General features: G+C 35.8%; 1 protein-coding gene across 2 annotated transcripts in view; it reads left to right on the top strand.

The window, feature by feature from the left end:
- The window catches only part of ASZ1 (ankyrin repeat, SAM and basic leucine zipper domain containing 1), an 81,873-nt gene that overhangs the window by 32,791 nt on the left and 21,180 nt on the right, over positions 1 to 27,902 (top strand). Inside the window, exons 5-10 of one of the 2 annotated variants that reach the window (XM_007525445.2) lie at positions 12,984 to 13,095; positions 14,106 to 14,240; positions 19,773 to 19,897; positions 21,004 to 21,079; positions 22,563 to 22,619; positions 24,112 to 24,221. In XM_007525445.2, coding sequence (XP_007525507.1) covers positions 12,984 to 13,095; positions 14,106 to 14,240; positions 19,773 to 19,897; positions 21,004 to 21,079; positions 22,563 to 22,619; positions 24,112 to 24,221 — 615 coding nt within the window. The remainder of the gene's footprint in view (positions 1 to 12,983; positions 13,096 to 14,105; positions 14,241 to 19,772; positions 19,898 to 21,003; positions 21,080 to 22,562; positions 22,620 to 24,111; positions 24,222 to 27,902) is intronic. The other variant, XM_060195717.1, reaches the window with a different exon arrangement.

Raw genomic sequence — 27,902 nt, 5'->3', positions numbered from 1 at the left:
GCACAGCTCTCAATGGCCTTTTTTTTTTTTTCTTTCCTCTAAATAGAGGGTTAGAAATGGAGAGACATAGAGAGAAGGAAAAACATTACAGCATCATTCCACTACTTATGTAGCTCCCCCATTACAGGCATTCATTTCCATGTGGTGGCTCGGTTTCTTGCATATAGTGATGTGTGCTATTCTGTATGAAGTACCTGTGGACCCCATGCCTAGTAATGCTTGATTATCTGTTGAAGGTTACATGTAAACAGTGACGTATAGGCCTGTGTAGTTCCAGAAAATATTTACTTTTCTTCTGATAAGCTGTTAATAGAGAACTGATCACATTGCCAAAATCAGGTATTTAAGATCACACAAAGCTGGGTTGGGTTTCAGGACTAGTGTGTTTCTCCTACATCCTTGAGTTGTCAGAGCTCCAATCAGAGATGTGGTTCTGAGTCATTTTCCCTCTGAAGTTATAAATATCAATATTTGTTTCCTCTGCTATATGGGAATGTCAAAAAGTTCATCATAGTTTTTGTTTTTTTTTTAACTCAATATGTAGTTGCTGTTTCCTCTCTCTCCACACAGTGTGTGTCTTAGAAAGCTAAAGAGGCCTTGAAGGCAGTAGACATTTAGATCATGCAGAGTCAATTTTACATTATTTCATTTTTTTCTAGATTTTTTTTTTTCTTTTTAGAAATGGAGCTTCTTGTGCAATTTCACCACTCAACTGCTTTTTCATTGATCAGGAGGGAGGGGATAACGCTAATGCTCCTTCTAGTGGCAACTCTCATGTGAGTCTGGAGCTCAAATGTAGGTTGCTTGTGTGGCATGGCAAGTACTCTACCTGGGGAGCAATCTCTGTTGCTCTTTTATTGACTCTTATGCTTGAAGTTCTCAAAAGCCCTGAAATGGTGTACGTGTGTGGTGTGTGTGTGTGTGTGTGTGTGTGTGTGTGTGTGTGTGTGTGTGTGTCTGGCACCATAAGAATCCCTTGGTACTACTTCTTCTGTTAACCCAGGAGTCAACAAATGTCCCAAGGGTAAAAGTAACAGTGCACACAGGACTTAATTCAGCAAATGTTATTTTTTTCCCACTGTAGCTGTAGTTAATAATACTGTTTCAGCAGTATGACTTGACATTTCCTCAAGTGGTGTCTTAACATACCACACCCACTACCAAAGTACCTATCAGTATTCCTCCACCACACTCCCATTCATTGGATTCTCCCTGCCCTTTCAGCCTACTCTGCCCCTGTCCCCTCTGTATTCTCGGTTCTATAGTGTGAGTCTGAAGTCTAGGATTTATTTTCATTTGACTCTTTTTTTCCTTCAAGGACTTGGATCCTTATATTCTAGCTGTCTTGACTTTTATACAGTTTTTTCAGACACATTTTGTGCTTTATTGACTTTTGTAGGCATTATTAGTTGGAGAGTTGATCTAATAAAACTGCTCTGGATACCTGGAAACTGATGTCCCATTTATGGGGTTTTAACAATGTTAAAATCTCTTTGGTCATAGTTGTTTCATTAATTTGCCCAGCAGAAATATTATTGTATTAAGCAGATTAAAAGCCAGTAAATATGCTTAACTGTAATGTGAAAAATGGCATAAAGACAAACCAGTTGTTTCACCTTTCATGCATTTCTTCTGTCAGACTTAATAGTATTGTTTCTTTTTGTGTGTATGTGAGTATCAGGAACAAGAGTTCCTCTACCTTTAATATTTAAAATTTTTTTTTTAATTTATAAAAAGGAAACATTGACACACCATAGGACAAGAGGGGTACAACTCGCACAATTCCCACCACCAGACCTCTGAATCCCATACCCTAGAAGTATTGTTTCTATCAATGCTTTTCCTGGCATGCCCTCTAGTGGAGATTTTATTGAAATAAAATAACTGAGGTCAAAAAGTATCATCCAGAAAAAAATAATTTTGGTCACGTAATATAATTAGACTTTATTCTTTGTAGTGAGTTCTTAATCATTAATACTTATACGAAATTTGGTAGAAGAAATGTCAATATCACTAGTAAATTTAACTGGCTTTGTTATATAATATATGGGAAATATGAAATGAAAGAACCAGTCCATGTCAAACTGACATTATAGTAGAAGAAATTAAAGGACATGCTTTTTCCTTGTAGTAAGATTATAGGTACTAATAGGTATCACTCAGTAAAAATCAGGAGACTTTAGCTGTGGTAAAAATGATGCATGGAAGCTTCCTAGAAGCTTTCTAGAAGGTATCTTTTTGGTACCAGTAAGAATGAATAGGTGTCAACCACCTAAAGAAGAAAAAATACTCTATGTGGAAGGAAGTGCTTTTCATCCAGGTAATTGTAAGATATATAGCTAGACCATATGAAACCAGAATAGAAAATTATTCAGAATTTAACAGTGTCAAGTAGTATCCTGTGTATTGTAAATTATACAAACCTGCTATAAATGCCAGGCTCTATCCCTGGCACCAACGTAAGCCAAAGCAAAGCAGTGCTCAGGAAAAAAGAAAATGGGGAATTCAGGTTCAAGCCTGGATTCCACCACATTGGAGGAATTTTTGATATTATAGTGCCTCTCTTTTCTGGCTCTCTCTGGAAAATTTCAGAATGGTGAAGCCCTGGTGTTGACAATAATAAATAAAATTCATAAATTTTACCCTAAACACTATTAACACACTTGAATAAAATGAACACAATAATAGTCTATAAAGGTTATTATGATACCAGATTAAGGATGGATTGAAATTGTGCTTTCCAGTTACACTGTTGCTTATGTCAGAATTATAGATCAGGCATTCAGAATTAAAAATAGTAAATAATTTCACCTGGACTTAAAACTCAGTTTTGAGATAGTTTTCTAATTTAATTTTATTAAAAAGTTCTGATTTTTAAAAGTTCCTACTTATGATATGGAGATTGGGCGGTGGGAATTGTGTGGAGTTGTACCCCTCCTACCCTATGGTTTTGTTAATTAATCCTTTCTTAAATAAAAAAAAATTAAAAAAAAGAAAATTAAAAAAATAAATAAATAAAAAATAAAAATAAAAAATAAAAAAAAGTTCCTACTTAGTTTAATTTTTAAAAAATAGACTTTAGAAAAATATTTTCCATACTGTGCATTGTTTTCCCTACTCTGTTGCAGAATCTATAACAAGTGTTAGCTTTTCCTTTGTTTTTTATATAAAATATACTGCATTTCAGTTGACTTTAACTGAAGTGTTTCATAGACACTGTACCTGCCAGTGTGTATAGATATACAGTATTTTTTCTCTTTATAATTACAGCACCATCATCCACTGTATGGATATAGTAACTATAGAACCTTATGATTTATCAAGTTACACAGTTTCATAGTGTTGCCAGACAATACTACAGTGAACAACTCTAAAACATGAATAGTTTTTTTTTTAACACATTCCTAAAATAGAGGAGTTGGGTCAAAGGTAATGCTTTTACTCTTTTTTTCCCCCTTGATTCCATTGGTGATTATGATTCTTCATGTTTCCAGATAAACTTCTATAGTATTCTATCAGAAAATATTTTATAGAGATTGCTTTGGGGACCCGGCAGTAGAACACCCGATTAAGTGCAAGGACCCCCACAAAGACCCAGGTTCGAGCTCCCTCTCCCCACCTGCATGGGTGACTACCCAGTTGTGGAGCAGGTCTGCAGGTGTTTATCTTTCTCTCTCCTTATCTATCCCCCTTTCCCTCTCAAGTTCTCTCTGTTCTATCCAATAAAATAGAAAAAATGGCCATTTTTTTCTATTTTAGAAGCAGTGGATTTATAGTGCTGACAGTGAGCCCCAGTGATAAACCTGGAGGCAAAGAGAGGAGGGGGGAGAAAGAGATAGGAGATTGTATTGAATCTGTCAATGAAATATGGATAAAAGACTAGGTGTTAGACCAGAGACCATGACTACAAAGAAGAAAACACTGGCAGAACAATACATGGTCTCTGGTTTAGAAATGTCTTCTGTAACTTGAGCCCAGTGTCTAGGAAAATAGAACCAGGAATAAACCAGTGAGGTTCAATCAAACTGAAAAAGCTTCTGCACAGCAAAAGGAAACATAATCAAAACATAATGACATGCTATTGAATAGGAAGAGATAGTCACATGCCATATATCAGGCGAAGGACGAATTATTGAAATATATAGTGTACTTCCAAAACTTAGTAACAAATAAAACAATCCCATTAAAAATAAGACTTAAGAACTGAACAGACTCTTCACTAAAGAGGATATTCTGGCATTAAAAGTCAGAAGGGCAAATAATAGATAATCTCACTCATAGATAGAATCTAAGAAACAAAGCACGGAGTAACAATAATAGAGTGAAACTTCAGTGGACTATGGTCTGTCACAGAAAATTTAGGAGCTTAGAGGAAAGAGAGGAGAAGTTGAGAACCCAATACCCAATGGTAGAACAGGATGAAAGTTGTTAGAAGTTGAGATATGACCTGTATCTTAGGGAAATGTTTAAAAATATTTTTATTATATTTATTTATTGGATAGAGACAGCCAGAAATCGAGAAGGAAGGGGATGATAGAGAAGGGGAGAGACGGAGAGACACCTGCAGCCCTGCTTCCGCACTCACAAAGCTTTCCTCCTGCAGGTGTGAACTGGGGGCTCAAACCTGGGTCCTTGCACATTGTAATGTGTGCGCTCACCCAGGTGCGCCACCACCCTCCTTGGGGGAAATGTTTAAATGCACCCTTGAGGCAACAACAATCCTCTAAATTGGCATTTCCTCAATAAAGCGATAGTGGAGCTGAGAAAAATATTTTCTGGGGGCGGGCAGTGGTGCACCATATTAAGTGCACATAGTACTAATTAAAGACCAGTGCAAGGATCCCGGTTCCAGCTCCCAGATTCTCCACCTGCAGGGGGATGGATCGCTTCACAAGTAGTGAAGCAGGTCTGCAGGTATCTGTCCTCTCTCCCTCTCTCTCTCTATCTTCCCCATCTCTCTCAATTTCTCTCTGTCCTATACAAAAATGGGAAAAAATATTTTCATATATATATATATATTTAAAATTATCCTTACTATAGGTACTACCATTATTTTCAATAAGATTATACTTTGGTTTCAAGGATGTTAGTATCCCTGACACTCAACCTGTCAAATGCCAGTAATTCCCTCCTTTAGTTTTTATGAACTAAAAATTATACATTTTATAATATTGCACAGAAAAGTGTTCTTTGTCAAAAACCACTTTTTTTACTTTTTTGTGACCCCAGGTTTTATTGTCAACTTCAGATTAGTGTTGGGCTTAGAGAGGTTAGGCATGGCTTAAGACATTAAGTCACATTATGTGTATTTTTTTAATTCACCAGCCCATACCTTTATAAACTGAGTCTTTTTCTTTAACATGGTATCATTGTATAGATGCTTTAATTTCTCTCTTTAGTTATACTATATTTCCATCATAACATTTTTAATATTGAATAGCTGGGGAAAGAATGAAGCAAAATATATTTTATAGTTGTTAGCTTTGATCTTTGTTAAGTTATAATATGACTAAGTGTTGGAAGATGGGAAGGGAAAAGGATTTAAAGGTAAGCAAAAAAGTAAAGATCAATGTGGAGGAGATTGTGTAGAGAAGATAAAATAGTTCTTAATCAGTCTGACAAGGTTGAAAGAAAACATGGAAGCAAGTACATACAGTGGAAGCATGGTAAATAAAAGCACAGAATTGGGGAGTCAGGCGGTAGCGCAGCGGGTTAAGCATACATGGCACAAAGCGCAAAGACCAGTGTAAGGATCTGGGTTCGAGCCCCAGGCTCCCCCCCTGCAGGGGGGAGTCACCTCACAAGCAGTGAAACAGGTCTGCAGGTGTCTTTCTCTCCCCCGTCTGTCTTCCCCTTCTCTCTCCATTTCTCTCTGTCCTAGCCAACAACAATAATAACTATAACAATAAATAAATAATTTTTTTAAAAAAGCACAGAATTTTGTCAGTAATAAGTCCAACCATATTAATGAAAGAAAAAGGTGTAAAAATTGATAAAGTTCACTAATTGAAATATGTTAACTGTCAGGCCGGGTAGTGGCACACCAGTAGAGCACATACCTTACATGTGTGAGGACCTGGGTTTAAGCCACTGGTCCCCACCTTGAGGGGGAAGCTTTGCAAGTGGTAGAGCAGTGGTGTGTGTGTGTGTGTGTGTGTGTGTGTGTGTGTGTGTGTGTGTGTGTGTGTGTGTTTTGTGTGTGTGTTTCATTATCTATCAGAAAAGAAAGAAATGGCCACTGGGAATGGTAGAGTTATACACTGACCAAGTTACAACAGTAGCTTAAAGAAAAGTAAAAATAAACAGTTAACTCCAGTTAACTCTTTTAAATTAAATATTGTCTATTTTTATTATATTTATTTATTTATTGGATAGAGACAGCCAGAAATTGAGATGAAGGGGGAGATAGGGAGAGAGACAGAAAGACACCTGTAGCCCTGCCTTACCACTTGTGAAGCTTTCCCCCTGGAAGTAGGGACCAGTAGCTTGAACCATGGTCCTTGGCATTATAACATGTGTACTCATCCAGGTATGCACCACCTAGCCCCAACAATTAATTCATAGTGGCTAAAATCAAAACCCAAGGTAGTCCACTGTGGAATAAAATATTACATTATGGTTTAGAATAAAATGATTAAAATAAGTCACTTATTTATCAAATAGAGTTTAATAGATACCAAGACTAAAGTAAAGCGTTGGGGAAGTAAATTAGGAGAGCAAAAAGGAGTTCATATTAAAAGTATAAAGTTTGTAAGATAATTTATACATATGTGGCTAAAATATGAAAAAATAAAATTATAATTAATAATAGAAACCCTATAATTAAATTTCAAAAGTAATATTGAAAAACTAGATGGGTTGAATGGTGATACACCTGATTATATGTATACAACACATTACAGTGTACGAGGACCCAGGTTCAGGCCTCTAGTCCCCACTGCAGAGGGGAAGTTTCATGATTGGTGGTAAAGCAGTTCTGCAGATGTCTGTCTGTCTCTCCCTCTTTATCTCCCTTTCTCAATTTCTCCGGCTCTACCAAAAATTTAAAAAAATTAAAAATAACAAAAAGATTAGCAAAAAGAAAATATGGGTGATTCAGGTAACAATCAGTTAGTGTATCAAATCAATATTAGAATTCTGGTTCAACATAATTTATACTTACAAATTCTTTTCAAATACACATGGATTGTTTTTAAAATATGGTCATGTACGAGGCCACATTTAATTCATTTTATAAAAGAGTGAAGGGGACCCACTGGGCAATAGCATAGGGGTATTAATACTTTGGAATGGGCATGATGTAGTAAGACATTTTGAAAAGATAAGTAGTCATTCCACTAAAGACACAATTTTGTAAATCAAGGTTATCTCACAAAGGATTTTTTGTAGGATTCTTGTCAGTAATCACATTGTGATGAGTTCATGATTTAATAACAGCCCTCCCAGTGCAAAAAAAAAGAGTATGTTTAAAAATTTATATATTAAGAACCTCTGGATTAAAGAGATTAAAATAGAAATGTTAATTTTTAACTCAATGTGAAAGATACATCTTTGATTATAAAAATTTATGAAGACTTCTGCCATCAAAAGCATTTCTCATTGTATACATTGCATATGCCTTTATAATTTTAAATTAAATGATATTAAAAAATAAAAAGGAATAAATTAACAATGAGATGTAGGTCCTAAAGAGGAAACAGAATAATGTCACAATAGTCTGGAGAATTTTTAGAACATTAGATACTAATATGTTCAATTTACTGAGGTTTTTAAATAACATTCAGCCCATTAGTATGTAGAGTTCTGTGAAAAAGTACATGTGTGAATTTAGTAGGTTTTTTTTTTTTATAAATGTCTTGTTAAAAAAGAAGAGCAATGGTCAAATTTCTTTTATTAAAAATAAATCACAATAATGTAAACTCTGGTACCAGTGGAAGGAGCTGTTGCTAATCTGTAGTATTTAAACAAAAAAGAAAATCTAGGATGCAATTCAAGAATAAATGAAATTGTCATTTGTAACTAATGTGACATTTCAGACTAGCAGGGAGAAAGTGAGTCATTATTTTGGTACTATGTATTAGAAATGGATCTACCTTATGAGACCTGGCCCTAAAGAGGAAACAGAATAATGTCACAATAGTCTGGAGAATTTTCAGAACATTAGAAATGGATCTACCTTATGCCCCAGCAATATCTCTCCTGGGGATTTATCCAAAGGAATCAAAAACACCAATTTAAAATGATCTGTGTACACCAATATTAATAGCAACAGAATTCCCAATAGAAGCAGCCCAGATGTTGATATGAGTGACTAAGAAAGTTGTGGGGTATATATACACAATGGAATACTGCTCAGCTGGTTAAAAAAGAAATAAGTGTCATCTTGGATGGCTCTTAGCGGAGTTGTATTAAGTGAGATAAGCCATAAAAAGAAGGACAAATACTGAATGATCTCACAGGTGGGATTTAAGAAAACAAGGGCATGGGGCCTGGGCAGTAGCGCAGTGGGATAAGTGTACATGGCGCAAAGCGCAAGGACTGGCGTAAGGATCTGGGTTGGAGCCCCCGGGTCCCTACCTGCAGGGGAGGTTGCTTCACAGGCGGTGAAGCAGATCTGCAGGTGTTTTTCCTCCTCTCTGTCTTCCCCTCCTCTCTTGATTTCTCTCTGTCCTATCCAACAACAACAGCTACAATAACAATAACAACCACAACAAGGGCAACAACAACAAAATGGAAAAAATAGCCTCTAGGAGCAGTGGATATGTAGTGTTGGCACCGAGCCCCAGCAATAACCCTGAAGACAAAAATAAATAAATAAATAAATAAAGAGGGAAAGAAAGAAAGGAAAGAAAGAAAAAGAAAAGAAGGAAGGAAGGAAGGAAGGAAGGAAGGAAGGAAGGAAGGAAGGAAGGAAGGAAGGAAGGAAGGAGGGTATAAAGGGAAAACACAAAGCAGAACATTGGCTGAGTATGGTATTTTGTACCAAAGCGAAGGACTCTGGTGAAGCAGGGAAAAAGAGAGTGTTGGGTCCTTTTCTAAACTGTAATATGCTTTTCAGGAAGAAAGATGTTTAAGGATATGTAAGAACTCAAAAATATATTACTCAAAATCCACATCTGAAAAAAAAAGCACCTAAGAATCTAATCAAACTACAAACAAACCAGAGCAAGGCTCTCTTGAAGACAGAGAATAATAAGAGGAAGCAGTGAAGACAGATTAACCTTCATAAATGTGTTTAATGGATAATACTAGACTAGAAGTGCTAATTTAGGGTTCTGGAAAAACCCAAGACAAAATATAAGTTAAAAATAAAGTCCCAACAAAATATGAAGAGTAAGGGACCATCTGGTTAAGCACACACATTATGGTGCACAAGGACAGGATTCAGCCCCTGGTCTCTACCTGCAGAGGAAAAACTTCATAAGTTATGAAACAGGGCTACAGGTGTCTCTCTCTTACCCCCTCTATCTTCCCCTCCCTTCTCAATTTATCTCATAAATAAATAAAAATAAAAAATATATATTGAGCTATAGGGTGCAGTGAGCAGGGAGCTTCCACTGTAAAATGGGGAGTAAATCAAAATATCTTACCCTCTTAGACTGAAGTCAGAACTATGGCATGGTGCTATATAGGATTTTAGTCTCCAGCAGGCGGTGGTGCACCTGTTTAAGCGCACACATTACAGTGCACAAGAACCCAGATTCAGACTCCTTGTCCTCATCTTGAAGGGGAAAAGCTTCACAAGTGGTGAAGCAGGGCTGTAGGTGTCTCTCTTTCTCCATCTCAGCCTCCCCTTTCCCTCTAAATTTGTCTGTCTCTATGTAATAAAATATTTCAGAATCCTAGTCTCATTAGGAGAATTAGGCCTTTGCCTGATTATGCACAATACAGGCAGGTACATTTTAGTGATAGGAGAAAAAATATATAATATTTAATAGTTTGGGGGTGTCAGAGTCTGGGCCTTGGACTCTTCTTTCTGCCCAGCTTTTTTTCATTCAGATAGAAGAACAGTGTGATTGGGGACAGACACCATAACACCAGAACTTCCTGCAGTGTTGTGATACTCTCATATGATGCTGGGGCTTTCATCAGGGCTACACATGGCAAGGTGAATATATACAGTCTATCTGGTGAGTTACCTCGCTGGCCCTTAATGACTTTCCCCCCTCCCCGTTTTGTTGCCCTTGTTGTTGTTGTCATTATTGTTATTGTTGCCATTGATGATGTTGGACAAGACAGAGGAATCAAGAGATGAGGAGAAACAGAGGGGGAGAGAAGGATAGACACCTGCAGACCTGCTTCACCAGCAGTGAAGCGACCCCCCGCAGGTGGAGAACCAGGATCCTTCCGCCAGTCCTTGCACTTCTCACCATGTGCACTTAACCCACTGAGCTACTGCCCGAACCCCTCTTAATGACTTCTTAAAAGAAAATGCAGAGTCATATTGTGAAGGGGCGGGATGTAGCAAATAGTAATTTTATCGAACCAACAAAAACAGAAAAGTCTTTACATTAAATGTGAATGGAATGAACTTATCAGCTGAGGTAATGGCTTTTAAAAATAAAAGATAATTAAATTATATTTATAAGAATCTCTCTCTTGGGGCTGAGCTGTGGCACACTGGAGTTAAATGCACATAGTGCAACGTTCAAGGACCCAGGTAAGGATCCCAGTGCAAGCCCCTGGCTCACCATTTGCGGGGTGGGTGGGGATGTCACATCACAAGCAATGAAACACATTTGCCAATGTCTTATCTTTCCCTCTCCGTATCTTCCCCTCTCCTCTCCTCCCCTTCCCTCTCAATTTCTGTCTTTTGAAAAAAAAAAAAAAGAAAGAAAAACAATCAACAAATCTTTCACAATAAAAGACCAGATAAACACTCTAGCATATATGATACTGAAGATTAATTCTAGGAACTCATGCTTACAAGTCCCAAGCCATACCCCTCTGACATCTCCCAGGTTATAAATCTTCAAAATGAATGAGCTGGTGGGAGTCACAGGAACTTTGGTGATAATTGCACAGTGAATTATACACACACATTAGTAAGAAACTATCTGAAAATCTTAGAGTTTTTATAAAGTAGTGCTAAATTCCTAGTAATATGTTTTAAAGTAAATAGATTAAATAAGGAGTGATTACTCTAAAGTATTGTATTTAGTTTGATCTAGGAGGTGGTGTAATGGGTAGAGTAATGGGTCTTTCGTAGATTTATCCTCAGCACAACATATGTCAAGAGTGATATTCGCGTTCTTTCTCTCTCCCTCCTCCTTCTATCTGGTTAATAAAATACATATTTTTACTTGGTTATAATAAAATACTGTGGGGCTGGGTGGTGGCTCACCTGGTTGAGCACACATGCTGCAATGCACAAGGACCCAGGTTCGAGCCCCCAGCCCTGACCTGCAAGGGAAAAGCTTTGTGAGTGGTGAAGTAGTGTTGTAGGTGTCTCTCTGCCTCTCACCCTATCATAGCCTTCCCTCTTGATTTTTGGCTGTTTCTATGCAATAAATAAATATTTTTTTAAAAAGTTAAAATACTTGTTACTTTGGGTAATTGACTAAAGGTTAATGTAATCTAGGACTATATGAATATATACTTACATAGGAAATACTTAACGGAGTTTTGTTAAACTTGTTTAGATTACTCTAATCTTCTTCTTACAGATTTTATAATATCCATGGTAGAAGAGACAGTGATTTACAACTACCTTATATAATTTCCAATAAAACATTCACATTGTAATACACTAAGAAATAAAAGATGTATAAGCCTGTGAATATTTTTGTGCATAAGACACTGGTGTAAAATAATCAATCTCAGGATCTGCCTTATATTAACCAGCCCTAGGAAAATGAATCTATTTATAGGTTGTATATGTAATGTTAATAACTCTTAATGGGATAAAAACAAAATTCTGATATTATTTAATATATTCTTCCTTTGTAAATATTTTATATAAATTATATATTCAGTTCAACACAGAAAGACTGAACCTAAAGTCCCAGACCTCTCTTAATCAGACCATCATGCTGAGTTCAGCTCAAGAGAACTGATATAATCTTCCTGTTGTCCTTTGTAATAGGTCCAGGAGCTGACTAGCTTCCAGGAATAGAGGGATTGGATCTCTAATTTGGGAAAATGATACAATCAAGAGAAACCACTACACTTTCCCCAAAAATACTTTTAGAGAATCTGGTTAAACTATTGAACTGATCTCTTTTTTGATTAGAGTGAACCTCAAAGTTAGGGTCAAGTTCTTCCCATCTTAAAGTAGAGTAATAGAAGAACATATTAAAACAAGCTTTACTCTCATGTCTGAGGCTCCAAAGTCTCAAGTTCAATCCCCTGCCCCACCGCAAGCCACAGCTGAGCAGTGCTCTGGTTAAAACAGAAGAAGAAAAAAAGAAGCAAGCTGAAACTTGCTTCTTATTTCAGCACTCAAAGTTCAGTAAGCATTTTGTATGAACTAAATCCTGTAGTACAGTACCTTACAGTGTCTTTCATCATTATTCCCAGCATGAGATTTTTAGTGGATACACTGATATTTTTGACATGAAAATAGAATTAATGAAATTTTGGAAAGCATAGCTTTAGTGATTTTTAATACACTTCTTCACTAGAGGGTGCTGTGTAAGCATTCAATACATTTAAAATGTCACCTCACATACTGAAAGATAGGGCTTTAAATCATGTAATTTAGTAGGAACTTACATTCTATTATTATTATTATTATTTTGCTTTCAGAGCAGTACTATTTGTGTATCTGGTTAAGTTCAGGAGGAAGAGAGTTCAATGGGTTGTGAAAGGGGAAGGTTACAGCCTATTAGTATGTGTGGTGTGACAACACAGTTGGGAGAGATGTAAAATCATGCACTGTCTTGTGAGCTGTTACCTCAATAAAAATGATACTTTAAAAAAATTCATAAAATAAAATAGTTGTGGCAGCATCAGCACATACCTGCCTTATCTTCCTCCTCTAGGAGACTGATGACTCCAGTCATGTATGCAGCACGAAATGGTCATCCTCAGGTTGTTGCTCTCCTTGTTGCTCATGGAGCAGATGTTAATGCCCAAGATGAGAATGGTTATACTGTAAGAATCACTGTTACAATGTTTCTTTCTTTTTTTATATATTTATTTATTCCCTTTTGTTGCCCTTGTTGTTTTATTGTTGAGTTATTATTGTTGTCGTTGTTGGATAGGACAGAGAGAAATGGAGAGATGAGGAGAAGACAGTGGGGAGAGAAAGACAGACACCTGCAGACCTGCTTCACCGCTTGTGAAGCAACTCCCCTGCAGGTGGGGAGCCGGGGCTCGAACTGGGACCCTCACACTGATCCTTGAGCTTAACGCCACTCGCTGCGCTACCACCGGACTCCCTACAATGTTTCTTTATATTTATAAGCCGTTGGTATCTTGTTACTCTTATCAATGATCCATAACAAGTGTTAAGAGAAAATATTACAAAACGGTTGTTATATAACCGCTGTTTAATGAATAAAAACAAATGAAATAGAATGAAGGAATTATCTGACTCTTTTGGCCCTTGCCTTTGTATAGGAAGCTGTAAAACACAAGGAAGCCTATGCTCTAGAATACACATAGAATTTTTCTTGTAAGGTTTATAACAAGTGAGATAGCACAAAGTTAGTTTACCAAATTTTCATGCTTGAGGCTGAAGTCACAAGATCTCCAGTACCATCATATGCCAGAACTGTGTTGGTCTGGTCTCTTTCCTTTCTCTCTCTCTCTCTCTCTCTTTTTCTCTCTCTTTCTCTCTCAATCTCTCTCTCTCCCTCCCCCGCCCTTCCCTCCCTGTTTCTCTTTCTCTCAAATAAAAATCTTAAAGTTAACTGATTAACTGCATTCTATAATAACCCTTGACTAAGTAGAACATTATTTGGCTTTATGAAATTTGTGAGCATAGATACTCTTGCTCCACAATTACAATTTTGGAAACCTGCTTATGTGAAATGAACAAATTGCATCATCCCATTAATTGCGTTCACTGTTTACAGTTGTTCCATAAATATTGTTGAAAAGTTTTCCTTTCTGTCTCATGTACATCCTGCCCCTTTAAACAGTCTTTTCTCTACTTACAGGCTTTAACATGGGCAGCGCGTCAGGGTCATAAACATGTCGTTTTGAAGTTGCTTGAACTTGGAGCTAATAAAATGATACAAACCAAAGATGGGAAGACACCAAGTGAAATTGCAAAAAGAAATAAACATGTAGAGGTATACTTCTGTAAATTAAGCTTATTTTCTATGGCATGTTACATTATAATTCTTAGAATTTGTGCATCATTTTGTTAGAATTCAGAACTGTAATAATAGTACATACTATTATTATTCAATATTAAAACATGTATTTAATTTTCCATTGAAAATTAATTAAATATTTTAATAAATAATGTTATTTAAAAATTACACAAGCAGTGAAGCAGGTCTGTCTCTCTACCTCACCCCTCCCCTCTCAATTTCTCTCTGTCCTATCCAATAAAAATATTTGGGGGAGTTGGGTAGTAGCACAGTGGGTTAAGCACAGGTGGCACAAAGCGCAAGGACCGGATTAAGGATCCCGGTTTGAGCCCCTGGCTCTCCACCTGCAGGGGAGTCGCTTCATAAGCGGTGAAGCAGGTCTGCAAGTGTCTTATCTTTCTCTCCCCCTCTCTTCCCCTCCTCTCTCCATTTCTTTCTGTCTTCTCCAACAACGACAACAATTATAGCTACAACAATAAAACAAGGGCAACAAAAGGGAATAAGTAAATATTTAAAAGAATAAATAAAATTAAAAATGACTGCCAGGAGCAGTGGGTTCGTAGTGCCAACACTGAACCCCTGTGGTAGTCCTGGAGGCAAATACACACATAAATACATACATGCATACATACATGAATACATACATGCATAAAATAAGAACTGTGTAATATGATGTCTTGTCCTGACTAAAAAACAAAATTGATATAAACTATTTAGGAGCATTTCAAACAGGACACAATTTTTTTAAATTAATAGATGTATTGAGAAGTTAGTACATTTTCAAAATTTAGACATGGTTTTGAACATTTATTCCTATGTATATGTTTATAATAAATTGAGAAGTATATAATCTGCTATCCTTCTGATATTAAAGTTGATAATATTTGCTATATATTAAATTACTGACACAAACTTTTGGTCCAAATATTAAGTCTTTTGACCAAAGATTTGTTATTTTTACACAAGGATCAAATGTATGTAATACAGTTGTGAACCTAAGACCTTTTTAGAACTAAGTCTCTGAATTTGTCAGTATATGGGATTCAAAAATTCCATTGTATAGCAATCAGACTATGCCATTTTGTATGTAAAATAACTTTTTAAACAATCTGATAGATAGGTCATTTTCTAAATAAAAATTACTGTTGAAAAATTATTATAGAGTACTTGCTAATCACTAAAGCTCTGAAACTTCAGAAAGAAAATTAGATTTTTTCTAATGTTTCATAAACTTGAAGACTTTAAGTTAGTTTACTGTATTATTAAGTTTAGGGTAAATGCCACTAAATTTGATATATTAAAAACATTTGAACATAGGAAACAAGAAAAAAACTCAAAAAAATAAAACCTGGCTATATACTTCAAGAACTTAGAAGAAGAAAGTCCAAGGAACGCTAAAATAAGCTGAATTAGTGAAATAATTAAAATTAGGGTAGAAGTAAATAACATTGAAAATCAGAGAACCATATAAAAGATCAGTGAAGCTATGTGTTGGTTCTTTGAAAGAGTAAACAAAATTTACAAACCCTTAGTGAAACTCACTTAAAAAAAGGGGGACCAGGGGGAGAAGACTTAGATAAATAGGATTGTAATAGACACCACAGAAATCCAAAGTATCATGTAAGTCTTCAATGAAAAACTGTATGCCACCAAGCTAGAGAACCTGGAAGAAATGGAAAAGTTTCTAGAAGAAACACATAACCTTCCAAAACTAGACCCAGAAGAACTAAAAAACATCAACAGGCCAATTACAACCAAAGAAATTGAAACAGTTGTCAAGAATTTTCCCAACAATAAAAGTCTAGGCCCAGGTAGTTTTACAAATGAATTCTACAAAACTTTCAAGGAAGAGTTAATACTATACTTCTTAAACTCTTCTAAAATATTGAAGACATGGGAATACTCCCTTCTACCTCCTTTAAAGCCAACATCACCCTGACACCAAAAGCAGACAGGAACACAACAAAGAAAACTACATAGATGATAAACACACATGCTAAAATATTGAACAAAATTATAGCCAACCAGATATGTCAGTATATTAAAAAGACTGTATATTATGAACAAGTGGGATTTACCTCAGGGATGCAAGGTTGGTTCGATATATGTAAGTCAATAATGAGATCCACCATGTGAATAAAAGAAAAATCAAAAACCACATGATTATCTCAACAGAGGCAGAGAAATACTTTGATAAAAAAGTGCTCAAGGACCCAGGTTTGATCCTCTGGTCCCCACCTGCAGGAGGAAAGCTTTGTGAGTGGTGAAGCAGGACTGCAGGTGTCTCTGTATTTCTCTCCCTTTCTAACTCCTCCTTCCTTCTCGATTTCTGCCTATGTCTATCCAATAAATAAAGATAATTTTAAAAAGTTCTTTAACTTAGTGGGGGTCCATATATAGCATACCTACAGCCAACATCATAAGGTGAGAAACTAGAAGCATTCTCACTCATATCAGGTACTAGGCAGGTCTACCCACTCACCATTACTATTCAACATAGTGTTGGAAGTTCTTGCCATAGCAGTTAGGCAGGAGAAACGTATTAAATGTTGGAAGAGAAGAAGCCAAACTCAATATTTGCAGACAGTATGATAGTATACATAGAAAAAAAATCGAGCAGGAAGCTCCTAGAAGTTATCAAGCAATATAGTAAGGTGTCAGGCTACAGAATTAATGTAAAAATGTTGGTGGCATTCCCTTATGCAGACACTAGTTTAGAAGAGGAAGAAATCAGTTTCACTCACTATAGCAACAAGGACAATAAAATATCTAGGAATAAACCTAACAAAATGAGGGGAGGGCTTGTATTCTGTAAAATATAAATCACTATTCAAGGAAATAAAAAAGATACAAAGAAGTGGAAAGATAGCCTATGCTCGCAGAATGGAAGAATTAACATCAAAATGACTATACCCAGAGTCATAAACAAATTCAATGCAAACCTTATCAAAGTGCCACCATATTTCTTTTAGAGAATAGAATAAAGGCTACAAAAGTTTATCTGGAATTAGAAAATACCTGGAATCACAAAAGAAATATTGAGATAAAGAATAGAACTGGAGGCATCATGCTTCCATGTCTCAAGCTATATTCTAGGGCCATTGTAATAAAAAGTGCCTGGCACTGGAACAAAAATTGACATACTGATAACTGGAATAGAATTGAGAACCCAGAAATAAGCCTATGGGAATCTAATTCTAAATCTAATCTAAAAAAGGAGATATTAACAAAACCATAGTATAAGAGGGGTACAACTCCACACAATTCCCACCACCAGATCTCCATATCCCATCCCCTCCCCTGACAGCTTTCCTATTCTTTATTGCTCTGGGAGTATGGACCCAAGGTCATTGTGAGATGCAAAAGGTGAAAGGTCTAGCTTCTATAATTGCTTCCCCACTGAACATGGCATTGACTGGTAGATCCATACTCCCAGCCTGCCTCTCTCTTTCCCTAGTAGGGTGAGGCTCTGGGGAAGGGGAGCTCCAGGACACATTGGTGGGGTTGTCTGTCCAGGGAAATCTGCTTGGCATCATTCTAGCATCTGGAACCTGGGAGCTGAAAAGAGAGTTAACATACAAAGCCAAACAAATTATTGAATAATCATGCACCTAAAGGCTGGAATAGTGCAGATGGAGTGTTGGGGGGTCCTCCATTTTGTAGATAACTAGTAGTCATATTTTAGTTCTATTTCAAGGCCTGTAGCTATGCTAGTTTTTTTTTTTTTCTCTGAGCCTGAAATCTGATATGCAGATGGATCCAAGTTATTGTCTGGGGAGGTGATCTCATGTCTGGAAAAGGGACAGAAAGCTGCATCAGGGAAGAGAGTAGCTCCCTAATATGGGGAAGGGGTATAAATATTTTTGAATGTAAACCCCATCGATTTGATTTGGTCTGGGGCCCATATTCAGCTTAGGAGCCTATGTGACCTCTACATCCCTGTAGATCTGAGCTCACATTCTGTGGTCATGAGTAGGAACATTCCAAGCTACCCCAATATCGACCCATCTTCCTCAGGTGTAGCATAGAGTATGTTGTCCATCCTCCCTTTGGAGGATGGAATATTCTCTACTGTTGTTGATCCAAGTTGAGGGCAAGGTCCTATGTGCACCTATGGGAATCTAATTTTTTACAAGGGGGCCAAAAGAGATTCCTTAAAGAATGAGAGAAGATGTTTACATGACATACATCAGACTATGTATGGCTAATAACCAAAATATATAAAGAGCTTCAAATTCAACATCAAGGAAAAAAGATCCCATCCAAAATAGGAAGAAAATATGAACAGATTAGTCACCATATAAGGTATCCAATAGCCTACAGACATGAAAAAAAAATGCTCCAAGACATTGTTAGGAAAATACAAATAAAAACAGCAATGGGATATCGCTTCACTTGAAGAATAGTAACAATATATGCTGGAGAGGTTGCCAGGATTAAATGAACATTTTTGTAATAGTGGGAATGTAAATTGATCCAATCCCTGTGGAGAGCAGTCTGGAGAACTCTTGGAAGGCTACAAATTAACCTACCCTATGACCCTGCAATTCCTCTCCTAGGAATATATTCTAAAGGAACCAAACACACCCATCCAAAAATATCTGTGTGTACCTGTGTTCAAGGTAGCACAACAAATGTAGCCAATGCCTGGAAGTAACCCAGGTGTTCAACAACAAATGAGTGGCTAAGAAAGTTGTGGTGTATATACACAAGAGAAAACTACTCAGCTATTAAGAATGATAAATTCACCTTCACCTCCTCTTAGATGGAGCTTGGAGGAATCATGTTAAGTGAGGTAATCCAGATAGAGGAGGCTGAATTATGGGATGATCTTATTCGTAGACAGAAGTTGAGAAACAAGAACATAAAGGGGAACACAAAGTAGAACTTGGATTGTGTTTGGTTTAAAGGACTCTGGGAGAGAGGGGAGGAAAGGGGTTTTCAGCTCTTAGTGTGTGTTAGTGGAGGAGGAACTAGGTTGGGGGTGAGAGTATTTTGCAAAAAACAAATTTTATACATGTACCAAGTGTATTTCACTGTAAACCATTAATCCCCCCAATAAAAAGTATAAACATTACAAAGATAATACTGAGCCATAATTTATTCTGAAAGTGAGATTTTATTTTGTATTTGTATGTGACATAATCTTGACTTAGCTAAAAATTAGATTCTTAAGTTAAGAAACTTCAACTAGGTAAAATATTACCTCAGTACTTTATCTTTCTGAATCATACAAAATGAAGCTTGAAATTCTGTCTCACAGAAAATAATAATTCACCATCTTTAATCTTTACTTTTTTACTTTGTTGAATTCCATATGCTTTATCCCTTTCTGATTATTAATTTAGATTGATGAGCTAGTTACTTTATTTTATAGAAGTTCTCAGGGTAGGAAGTTATGAAAATTCTCTCTAAACCTTACTAAACTATATGTATTGTCTTAAGTATATTTTTTAAAGTATATAGTAACTTTAAATATGTTTGATTGGCTTATTAACATTTTTTCAGATCTTCAACTTCCTTTCTTTGACTTTAAATCCATTGGAAGGAAAGCTTCAGCAACTGACCAAAGAAGAGACTATTTGTAAACTATTGACAACAGAGTCTGATAAGGAAAAAGATCACATATTTAGGTAACATGTTCAGCAGAATACTTAGAAATTTTTGTGGTGTTTGTTATTTTAGTGAATATAATGACTTAATTAAAATATGTGTTATTTTAATGTTTACCAGCATTTTAAAATATCACTTCCAAGGGGTGGAAAGAAAGTTCATTTGGAAGAGTACCTACTTTGTCAGGAGGGATCCAGAACCTTATTAAGCCTATGCTCTACCACATGGGATGTGGGTGGGGTGAACTTTGGAGCTGTGGTATTTTTTATGCTCTCCTTCTGTCTATTTTCTCTTTCTGCCTGAAAAATTCAGCCCAAAGTAGTGAAACCTGGTGACAATAAATGAATGAATAAAACATTACTTCAGAATATCTGGATATCTAGTGATATATTCTCCAGAATTTTAGAAATTTTTACTTTAAGGGTAAAATTAAAACTTTTATTTCCAAAATATCCTAAGATTTCATTTTATTAAAGTTTAGACTCTACTGAACTTGCTTTCTATTTCTTTATATTTTGATTTTATTAAGCTAAAATGTAGTATTTTTTCCTAAACACGAAATTGTCCTCTACCTATGAAAATTTAAAGTTGTTATATTTTTAATGTGAGAAATTAAAAGAGATTTTCATGTAGAGGTATCTTACAATGAATACATATTAGCAGATGTTTTCATTTTTAGGGAAAGAAAATGACCATTTCTTTCTTTGCTTTTATCTTCACTCAAGAATCTTCCCAGGCTGGGAAGATAGTGTAATTTAGGTTATGCAAAAGACCTTGATGCCTGAGGCTCCAAAGTTTCCGGTTCAGTCCTCAGCACCACCATAAACTAGAGCTGAGCAGTACTCTGGGTGGAGTCAGTCTCTCTCTCCCTTTCTCTCTTTCTCTCTCTCTCTCTCTCCCTCTCTCCCTCTGTACCCTCACTCTTCCCCTCATCTTTTTTCTGTATCTCTGATTAAACCAAAACTATTTCCCATAATTTTGATATAATAGAGGTCTTGCGTCTAAATTTGAAAATGTATGCTCAGTGTATTTTTTTTATTAATTCTTATTCTCTGCACTATAGTTACATATTGCTGTACATTTATATAGTCTGTTATGAAATTGACATTTCTATAAATATATCTAGTTCATATACAGCATTTGGAGATCTGGAAATATTTTTACATGGTCTTGGACTTGAACATATGACAGATTTATTAAAGGTAAGACATTTTATAAACTGCAGTGAATTATATGTATGTTTGTTGGTTATTTAATATTACATTAAATATTAACTTAAGATCATGCTTATGAGATAAAAACAGTTTTATTTATAGTATAATTCCTTTTATATTCATAATCAGTATTTGAAAACTGACTCTAAAAAACATGATTCCAGAATTGTATATAAATTAGAAAATAGTTAAACAGCTGTTACCTGCTGTCTAAAGTTTCAGTTGATGGTCTTGTTTAATTATGAAGCAAAGAAATCTGATATCAGATTTCTATTTTAATTATTATTTATTGAAATATATAATTTAAATCTATATTTCTCTAAGTCTAGTGTAGAGCTGTCATGAAGATTAAATTACATGATAAGCCAAATACTACTGTAAATATTTTTTATATATTACGGGATTTGAGTAAATGACAACTATCAGTCATTTGATACTCTTAACAGTAAAACTTTACTTAAGACAGGATCACCTAGGAATTCACAAAATCTGTTTAAGAAGATCAGGATGAGTTTCACTGTAAAATTTTGAAATGTCAGTGGCCGGGGTGGTGGCACACCAGGTTAAGAGCACACAGTAAGAAGCTTAAGCACCCTTGCAAGGATCCCGGTTGTAGCCCCCAGCTCCCCATCTGCAAGGGCCCTAGTTACTTCACAAAGGTGAAGCAGGTCTGCAGGCGTCTCTCTCTCTCTCTCTTCCTCTCTCTTCCTCCTTTCCCCTCTCAATTTCTCTCTGTCCTATCCAGTGAAAATGAAAAGTCACCTCCACTAACAGTGGATTCATGATGCTGGCACCGAGCCCCAGCAATAAACCTAGAAGAAAAAAAAAATTGAAATGTCTTCCTATTTGAGAAATACTGAGTAAAATTAAATTTTACTGATTATTTAATGTGATGCAATTATAAATTAAACTGTCATGTTACAGATTTTAAAAAATTATTTTTTATTTATGTTTTGAGTCCAGGGTTATCGCTTGGGCTCAGTGCTTCCACTATGAATCCATTGCTCCTGGAGGCCATTTTTCCCATTTTGTTGCCCTTGTTGTAGTTGTTATAGTTGTCGTTGGATAGAACAGAGAGAAATGGAGAAAGGAGGGCAAGTCAGAGATGGGGAGAGAAAGACACCTGCAGACCTGCTTCACCACATTCGAAGTGGTCCTCTGCAGGTAGGTCACTGGGGGTTCGAAGCAGGATCCTTATGTGGCCCTTGCGCTTAAATTTTTAGTTTTATATAAGCACATATGAATGGCAATCACTTTCTTTGAATCTAGAAAACTAGTATATATACAGTTTTAGCTAGTAAGATGTGTTGTGATACCCACTACTGTCTGCCCATTACTGTTTCTATCCCTTCATATTCTGTCACCTTCAGATAGTTGCAGGAAGTTTGAGGTAGCACATAACTAAAACATGTACTTGCCTATTTCCACGTCTGTTTTATTTATATTGAAAGCTAGTGTTTTTCTTCTACAGGAAAGAGATATTACTTTAAGACACCTTTTAACTATGAGGAAAGATGAATTTGCAAAGGTCAGTATCAATTTAAAAGTATGCAGAGCCAGTGAAGTGGCTCATGGGTAGGAGGCATGTCTTGCTGTGCACGTAGCCAGGTTAGAGCCTCAGCACCACATAGGAAGTATGGTGGCATTGGAGGAAACTCCAGTGCTTTGGTATCTTTCTCTCTGCTTTTCTCTGTACTTATCTGGATGAAAAAAGTAGCCCAAAATAGGGAAATCACACATGCACAAGACCCCAACAGTTCTTCAGAAAGAGAAAGAAAGGAAGGAGAGGAGAGAGGGAGAGAGGAAGGGGCCAGAAGATAACTCATACAGCAGAACATATACTTTACCATGTGTAAGGACCCAGGTTCAAGCCCAAAGGGAAATCTTAATGAGCAGTGCATGTTGTGCTATTTATCCTGTTCATGTCTCTCACCCTCTATCTGGAAAAAAGAAAAAAAAAAGATTCTACCAAAAGTGGTAGGGTTATACATATAAAGCACTAGCAACAAAAAAAAATAATTAAAGGTCATATATATATATATATATATATATATATATATATATGTATATATATTACCAGAGCACTGCTCATCTCTGGTGGAATGGGTGATTGAACCTGAGACTTTGAAGTCTCAAGCATTAGAGTCTTTTTGCATAACCATCCTCTACCTATCGTTTCTATTTTTAATTGTGAATTATTTTCTCTTGCTATTAAAATTTGGTATTACATAAAATACTAAAGTTATAGACTGATGGATTTTTTTTCTAGAATCTTTGTAAGATTCTTGGTTAGATGAGATTATGAAGAACCATCTCAAGAACCATCTCTGACATTTATTTGCAATATAATGATGCAATAAAAGCATTTTAGGATTTAAAATTATTTTATTCTGACTATTGTGACATCTCTATTAAAAACTAGTATTTCATTTTAAATGTGAAATATATTTATAAAACTACATAATTCAAGTTATAAACAAATATAAGATTTTTTTATATGAGGATATAAATACTTGTTTTACTATGCCTCTGGATTCTTCCCCTTTTTTTTTTTTTTTTAAGATAATCTATTAAGGGGCACAACAGTGTTGCATCTGGTTAAGTGCACACATTATAGCACACAAGGACCCAGGTTCAAGTCCCTTGTCCTCACCTGCAGGGGGAGAGCTTCACAAGTGCTCTCTGTCTCTCGCCCTCTCTATTTCTCCATCCCTCCCAGTTTTTCTCTGTATATGTCTAGTAAATAAGTTTTTTTTAAATATTGTGTATTAGAATCAAATAATGTGTTTTTTATAGAGTCCATCACTAATGTTATCTATTAAAAATTTGAATATATTCATTCGTGATTTTAATGATGTGACCTTGTAAGTCACAGTTAGAAGAAAACTATATGATTTTACTATTTTTGTTATTTTTCAGTATCTATTTATTAAAAATGAATCAATTAAAAAACTTCTTTATTTTGAATATTATACTCAGTGTAACTATGTTCATTTTACCTTAAAATTATTCCTGCCTAGAATGGGATTACCAGTAGAGATCAGCAGAAAATTCTGGCTGCTCTTAAAGAACTAGAGGTTGAAGAAATAAAGTTTGGAGAGTTACCTGAAGTGGCAAAGTTGGAAATCAGGTAAAGTAACTGGATAGTTTATACTTGAGCCAGAGGTTCCTCTTTCCCCCCAGGGAAATGATAGTTCATTTTATTATTATGTGGTGCTGGGCTCTCACACACCACTAAGCACCTTATCTAGGGCTATATTTTATTTTGGAGTAAGGGGAAAGGCGAGGCAGAGAGGGGAGAAAGAGAAAGGAAAAACCATAGCACAGTTTCACATCCATGGACTCTTCACATTGCTACCTATGGTAGTGCAAAGGCTCGAACACAGGATCTCGTGCATCCCAAGGCATGTGGTACATCAGTTGTCTTGTCTTCTGAATTCCTGTCAAGTCAGTTTTTAAAAAATTAATCAAGCAGCAAAGCTAATAGAGACTACATCAAAACTTGCATTGATCCTAGTAACATAGTTTCTCATATATAATAAATATACTAATCCATACACAGAGATGTCTCTTCAAGTGTTAGGGGTTTTATTATTTTATTAGCATTTTTAATTTTTACTACACAGATTTTGTACGTATTTTATTTACATCTAATTATTTAATATTTTTACAGTTGTCAGTTGTCAGAACTTTTAATTTCTGTTCCATATTGCCTTTTTTCAAATCATTTTATTGTGGGTATACTGGTTTATAGTACAGTTGTTGACACCTGGGTACAATTACCTCATCTCCCTTGTTAGGTGTCTACGAAACACTCTTAACTTCTAACTTAATTCCTTTCTCGTATCACGCATCCAGGCTCTAAAATCCTACTCACCCCCTCCCATCATCTCCTTCCATGGAGTTCTTTGTTTTGGTGCAGTAGACCAACCCAGTCCGCTTTCACCTTGTGTTTTCTCTTTCTTTTTCTGATTTCTTAAGTTGTACTTGTGAGATCACCTGGTATTCATCTTTCTCTTTCTGGCTTATCTTACTTAACATGATTCCTTCAGGCTCCATCCAAGATGAGGCAGAGGTGATGACTTCATCATTTTTAACAGCTGAATAGCATTCCATTGTGTAGCTATACTGCAGCTTAACGACTCTTCTTGGATATCTGAGTTGCTTCCAGATTTCAGCTATTACAGATTGTGCTGGTGTGGCATAGGTGTATGTAAATCTCTTTGGAGAGGTATTTTTACTTCCTTTGGATAAATGTCTAGGAGAGTAATTGCTAGGTCATAGGATAGATACAATTTTAGTGTTTTGAGGAATCTCCAAACTGTTTTCTGGGCAGGGGGTGGGGGTGGACCAGTTCACAGTGCCACTAGCTGTATAGAAGAGTTCTCCCCCACCTCACCCCACCCCTCCACCCCCGCCCAGTATCCTCCACCGACACTTTTTCTTTCCTTTCTAGTGTATGGCATTCTCACAGGTGTAAAGTAGTATCTTATTGATTGTCTATGTTTGCATTTCTCTGATAATTGATGACTGGACACTTTTTCATATATCTGTTGGCCTCTGGTTTCCTGGAAGAGATTACATAGAATTGGAGATAATTCCTTTCTTTTCTTTTCTTTCTTTCTTTTTTTTTTTTTTCTCTTTGTGCATCTCTTTTTGTAAAACATATGAGCCTGGAGATTTCTTCCCTGAGGGCTGTTTAATTACAAAACAAGTTTCTTAAACAGTTACAGTATATTTCATCTTAACTGAAGGTTGGTGATTTGTGGTTTTTGAGCTATTGGTTCATTTCAGTTTATGAGGATGAAGTTGTTCTGAATGTTCTGTTATTCTTTCAATCATGGTGTGAATGCTGTACTGCTCCATTATTGGCAATTTCTGTATCTTTTTAATCTGTTGGTTTTGATAAAGGTTTATTTTATTGAATTTTTTCAGAGAGTTAATTTTTGATTTTAGTAATGTTCTTTTGTTGTTTTTGCTTCTAATTCTTGATTTCTGCTTTATTTTTTTTTTTTTTGTATTTTCCTTTTTCTGCTCTTCTTTTTCTAAATTCTTTTTTTTGGGGGGGAGGCATACTTTTTTATTGATTTAATAATGATCAACAAAGCCATAGGATAAGAGAGTACAGTTCTATACAGTTCTCACTGCCAGAGTTCTGTATCCCATCCCTTCCATGGGAAGTTTTATATTCTTTATCCCTTGGGGAGTATGGACCCAGTATCATTATGGGGTGCGGAGGGTGGGAAGTCTGACTTCTGTAATTTCTTCTCCACTGGACATGGTCATTGGCAGGTCAATCCATTCCTTAAGATGGAAGACTACATTATTTATTTAGGATGTTTTCCTTTTTCCTATGTAAGCTGATACAGTTCCCTCTCGGCACTGTTTTAATTGTATTCCATGTAGTTTTATTTGTTGTAATGGTCATATTTATTCATAAATTTATTTAATTTTTTTCTTTGAGACTTCCTTTTTGACTTGTGGAAATATATTTTTCAGTTTTTAAGTGGAGAAGTTTTTCAGTTATTTTTATCCTTTTGATTTCTAGTTAGAGATGTTACATAATGTAATTTCATAGACTCAATTAAGCACATCACATGTAGCTAGTGGCAGGATTTTAAAGGCTTTGGCAAATTAGAGCAAACTCTGCAAATTTTTATAAAGAGCAATGGGAAATTATTACTGTAGGGTAGATGGGCTATAACCTGAAGAATAGCTAAATCACTTTGAGTTGATTACCAACACAGGTTGAAATTAATTATCATATTAATAGAAATGTAATATTCAGAGTAATATGATAGTTTCATTATATCTAATACACATATCTAGGATTTTTTTTTGCTCATAGAAGGAATTCACACATACAATAGGATAAAAAACCTTTAATGTCTCTTCTGCCTCTGTAAGGTACATTGTCTTTTTTAAATTTTATTAGTGGTTTAATAATGTTTTACCAAACTGCAAGATATTAGGGCTACAATTCCACACCAGTCCCACCAGCAACTATATTTTTCTAATTATTCAGTATTTTCATAAATATTGAAAATACACATTTCCTATATTAAAACATCTCAACATAAAAATACAGAATAACTCATAAAAATTGTTTTCCTTTTATAAGCAGAACCTGGACAGGAGTTGATATATTGCACAAAATTAAAAGACTGTGGGGTGGGTAGGGAAGGAAAGTGAAAGATGACAGAGGACCTAGCGGAGTTTGTATTGTTATATAGAAAACTGAGAAATGTTATGAACGTACAAACTATTGTATTTCCTGGTAACTATAAAACATTAATCCCCCAATAAAGGAAAAAGCTTAAAGTAATAATAGTATAATAAATATATATGCTAATATAGTTTTCTTCCTATGCATCTGTGTAATTTTGAACTTCTCTCACACTATTTGATAATGAGCCTGTACAGATAACCTTACAACGGCTTTTCTCCCATTTGAGAGAGAATTATATATCAAATAAGTTTTCTTTCACCCTCTGTCCTTCATTGTACTTAGATCAATTCTTTGTTAAGAAATCATTTTTTTCTTATGAAAGCGTCTCTGTTTTTAATTTTACTGGGGTGGGGGTTAATGGTTTACAATATGGTCTTTAACACATAGGCACAACCTCCTCTCTAGGAGGCACAGCAGGATCCCAATGTCTCTTCTTCTTTCCCCAGAGTCCTTTGCTTTAGTATACCATGCCACATCCAGTCCAAGTTTCACCTCACGTTTTCTTTCTTATTGATCTTTGTTCTTAAGTTCCACCTATAAGTGAGATTATTTTGTATTGGCCTTTCTCTTTCTAGCTTGCCT

This window comes from Erinaceus europaeus, chromosome 8 (genome assembly GCF_950295315.1).
Source record: "Erinaceus europaeus chromosome 8, mEriEur2.1, whole genome shotgun sequence".
NCBI classification, from domain to species: Eukaryota; Metazoa; Chordata; class Mammalia; order Eulipotyphla; family Erinaceidae; genus Erinaceus; species Erinaceus europaeus.
Note: the sequence above shows the minus strand (reverse complement) of the source record. Positions and strands in the feature narration are given on the sequence as shown.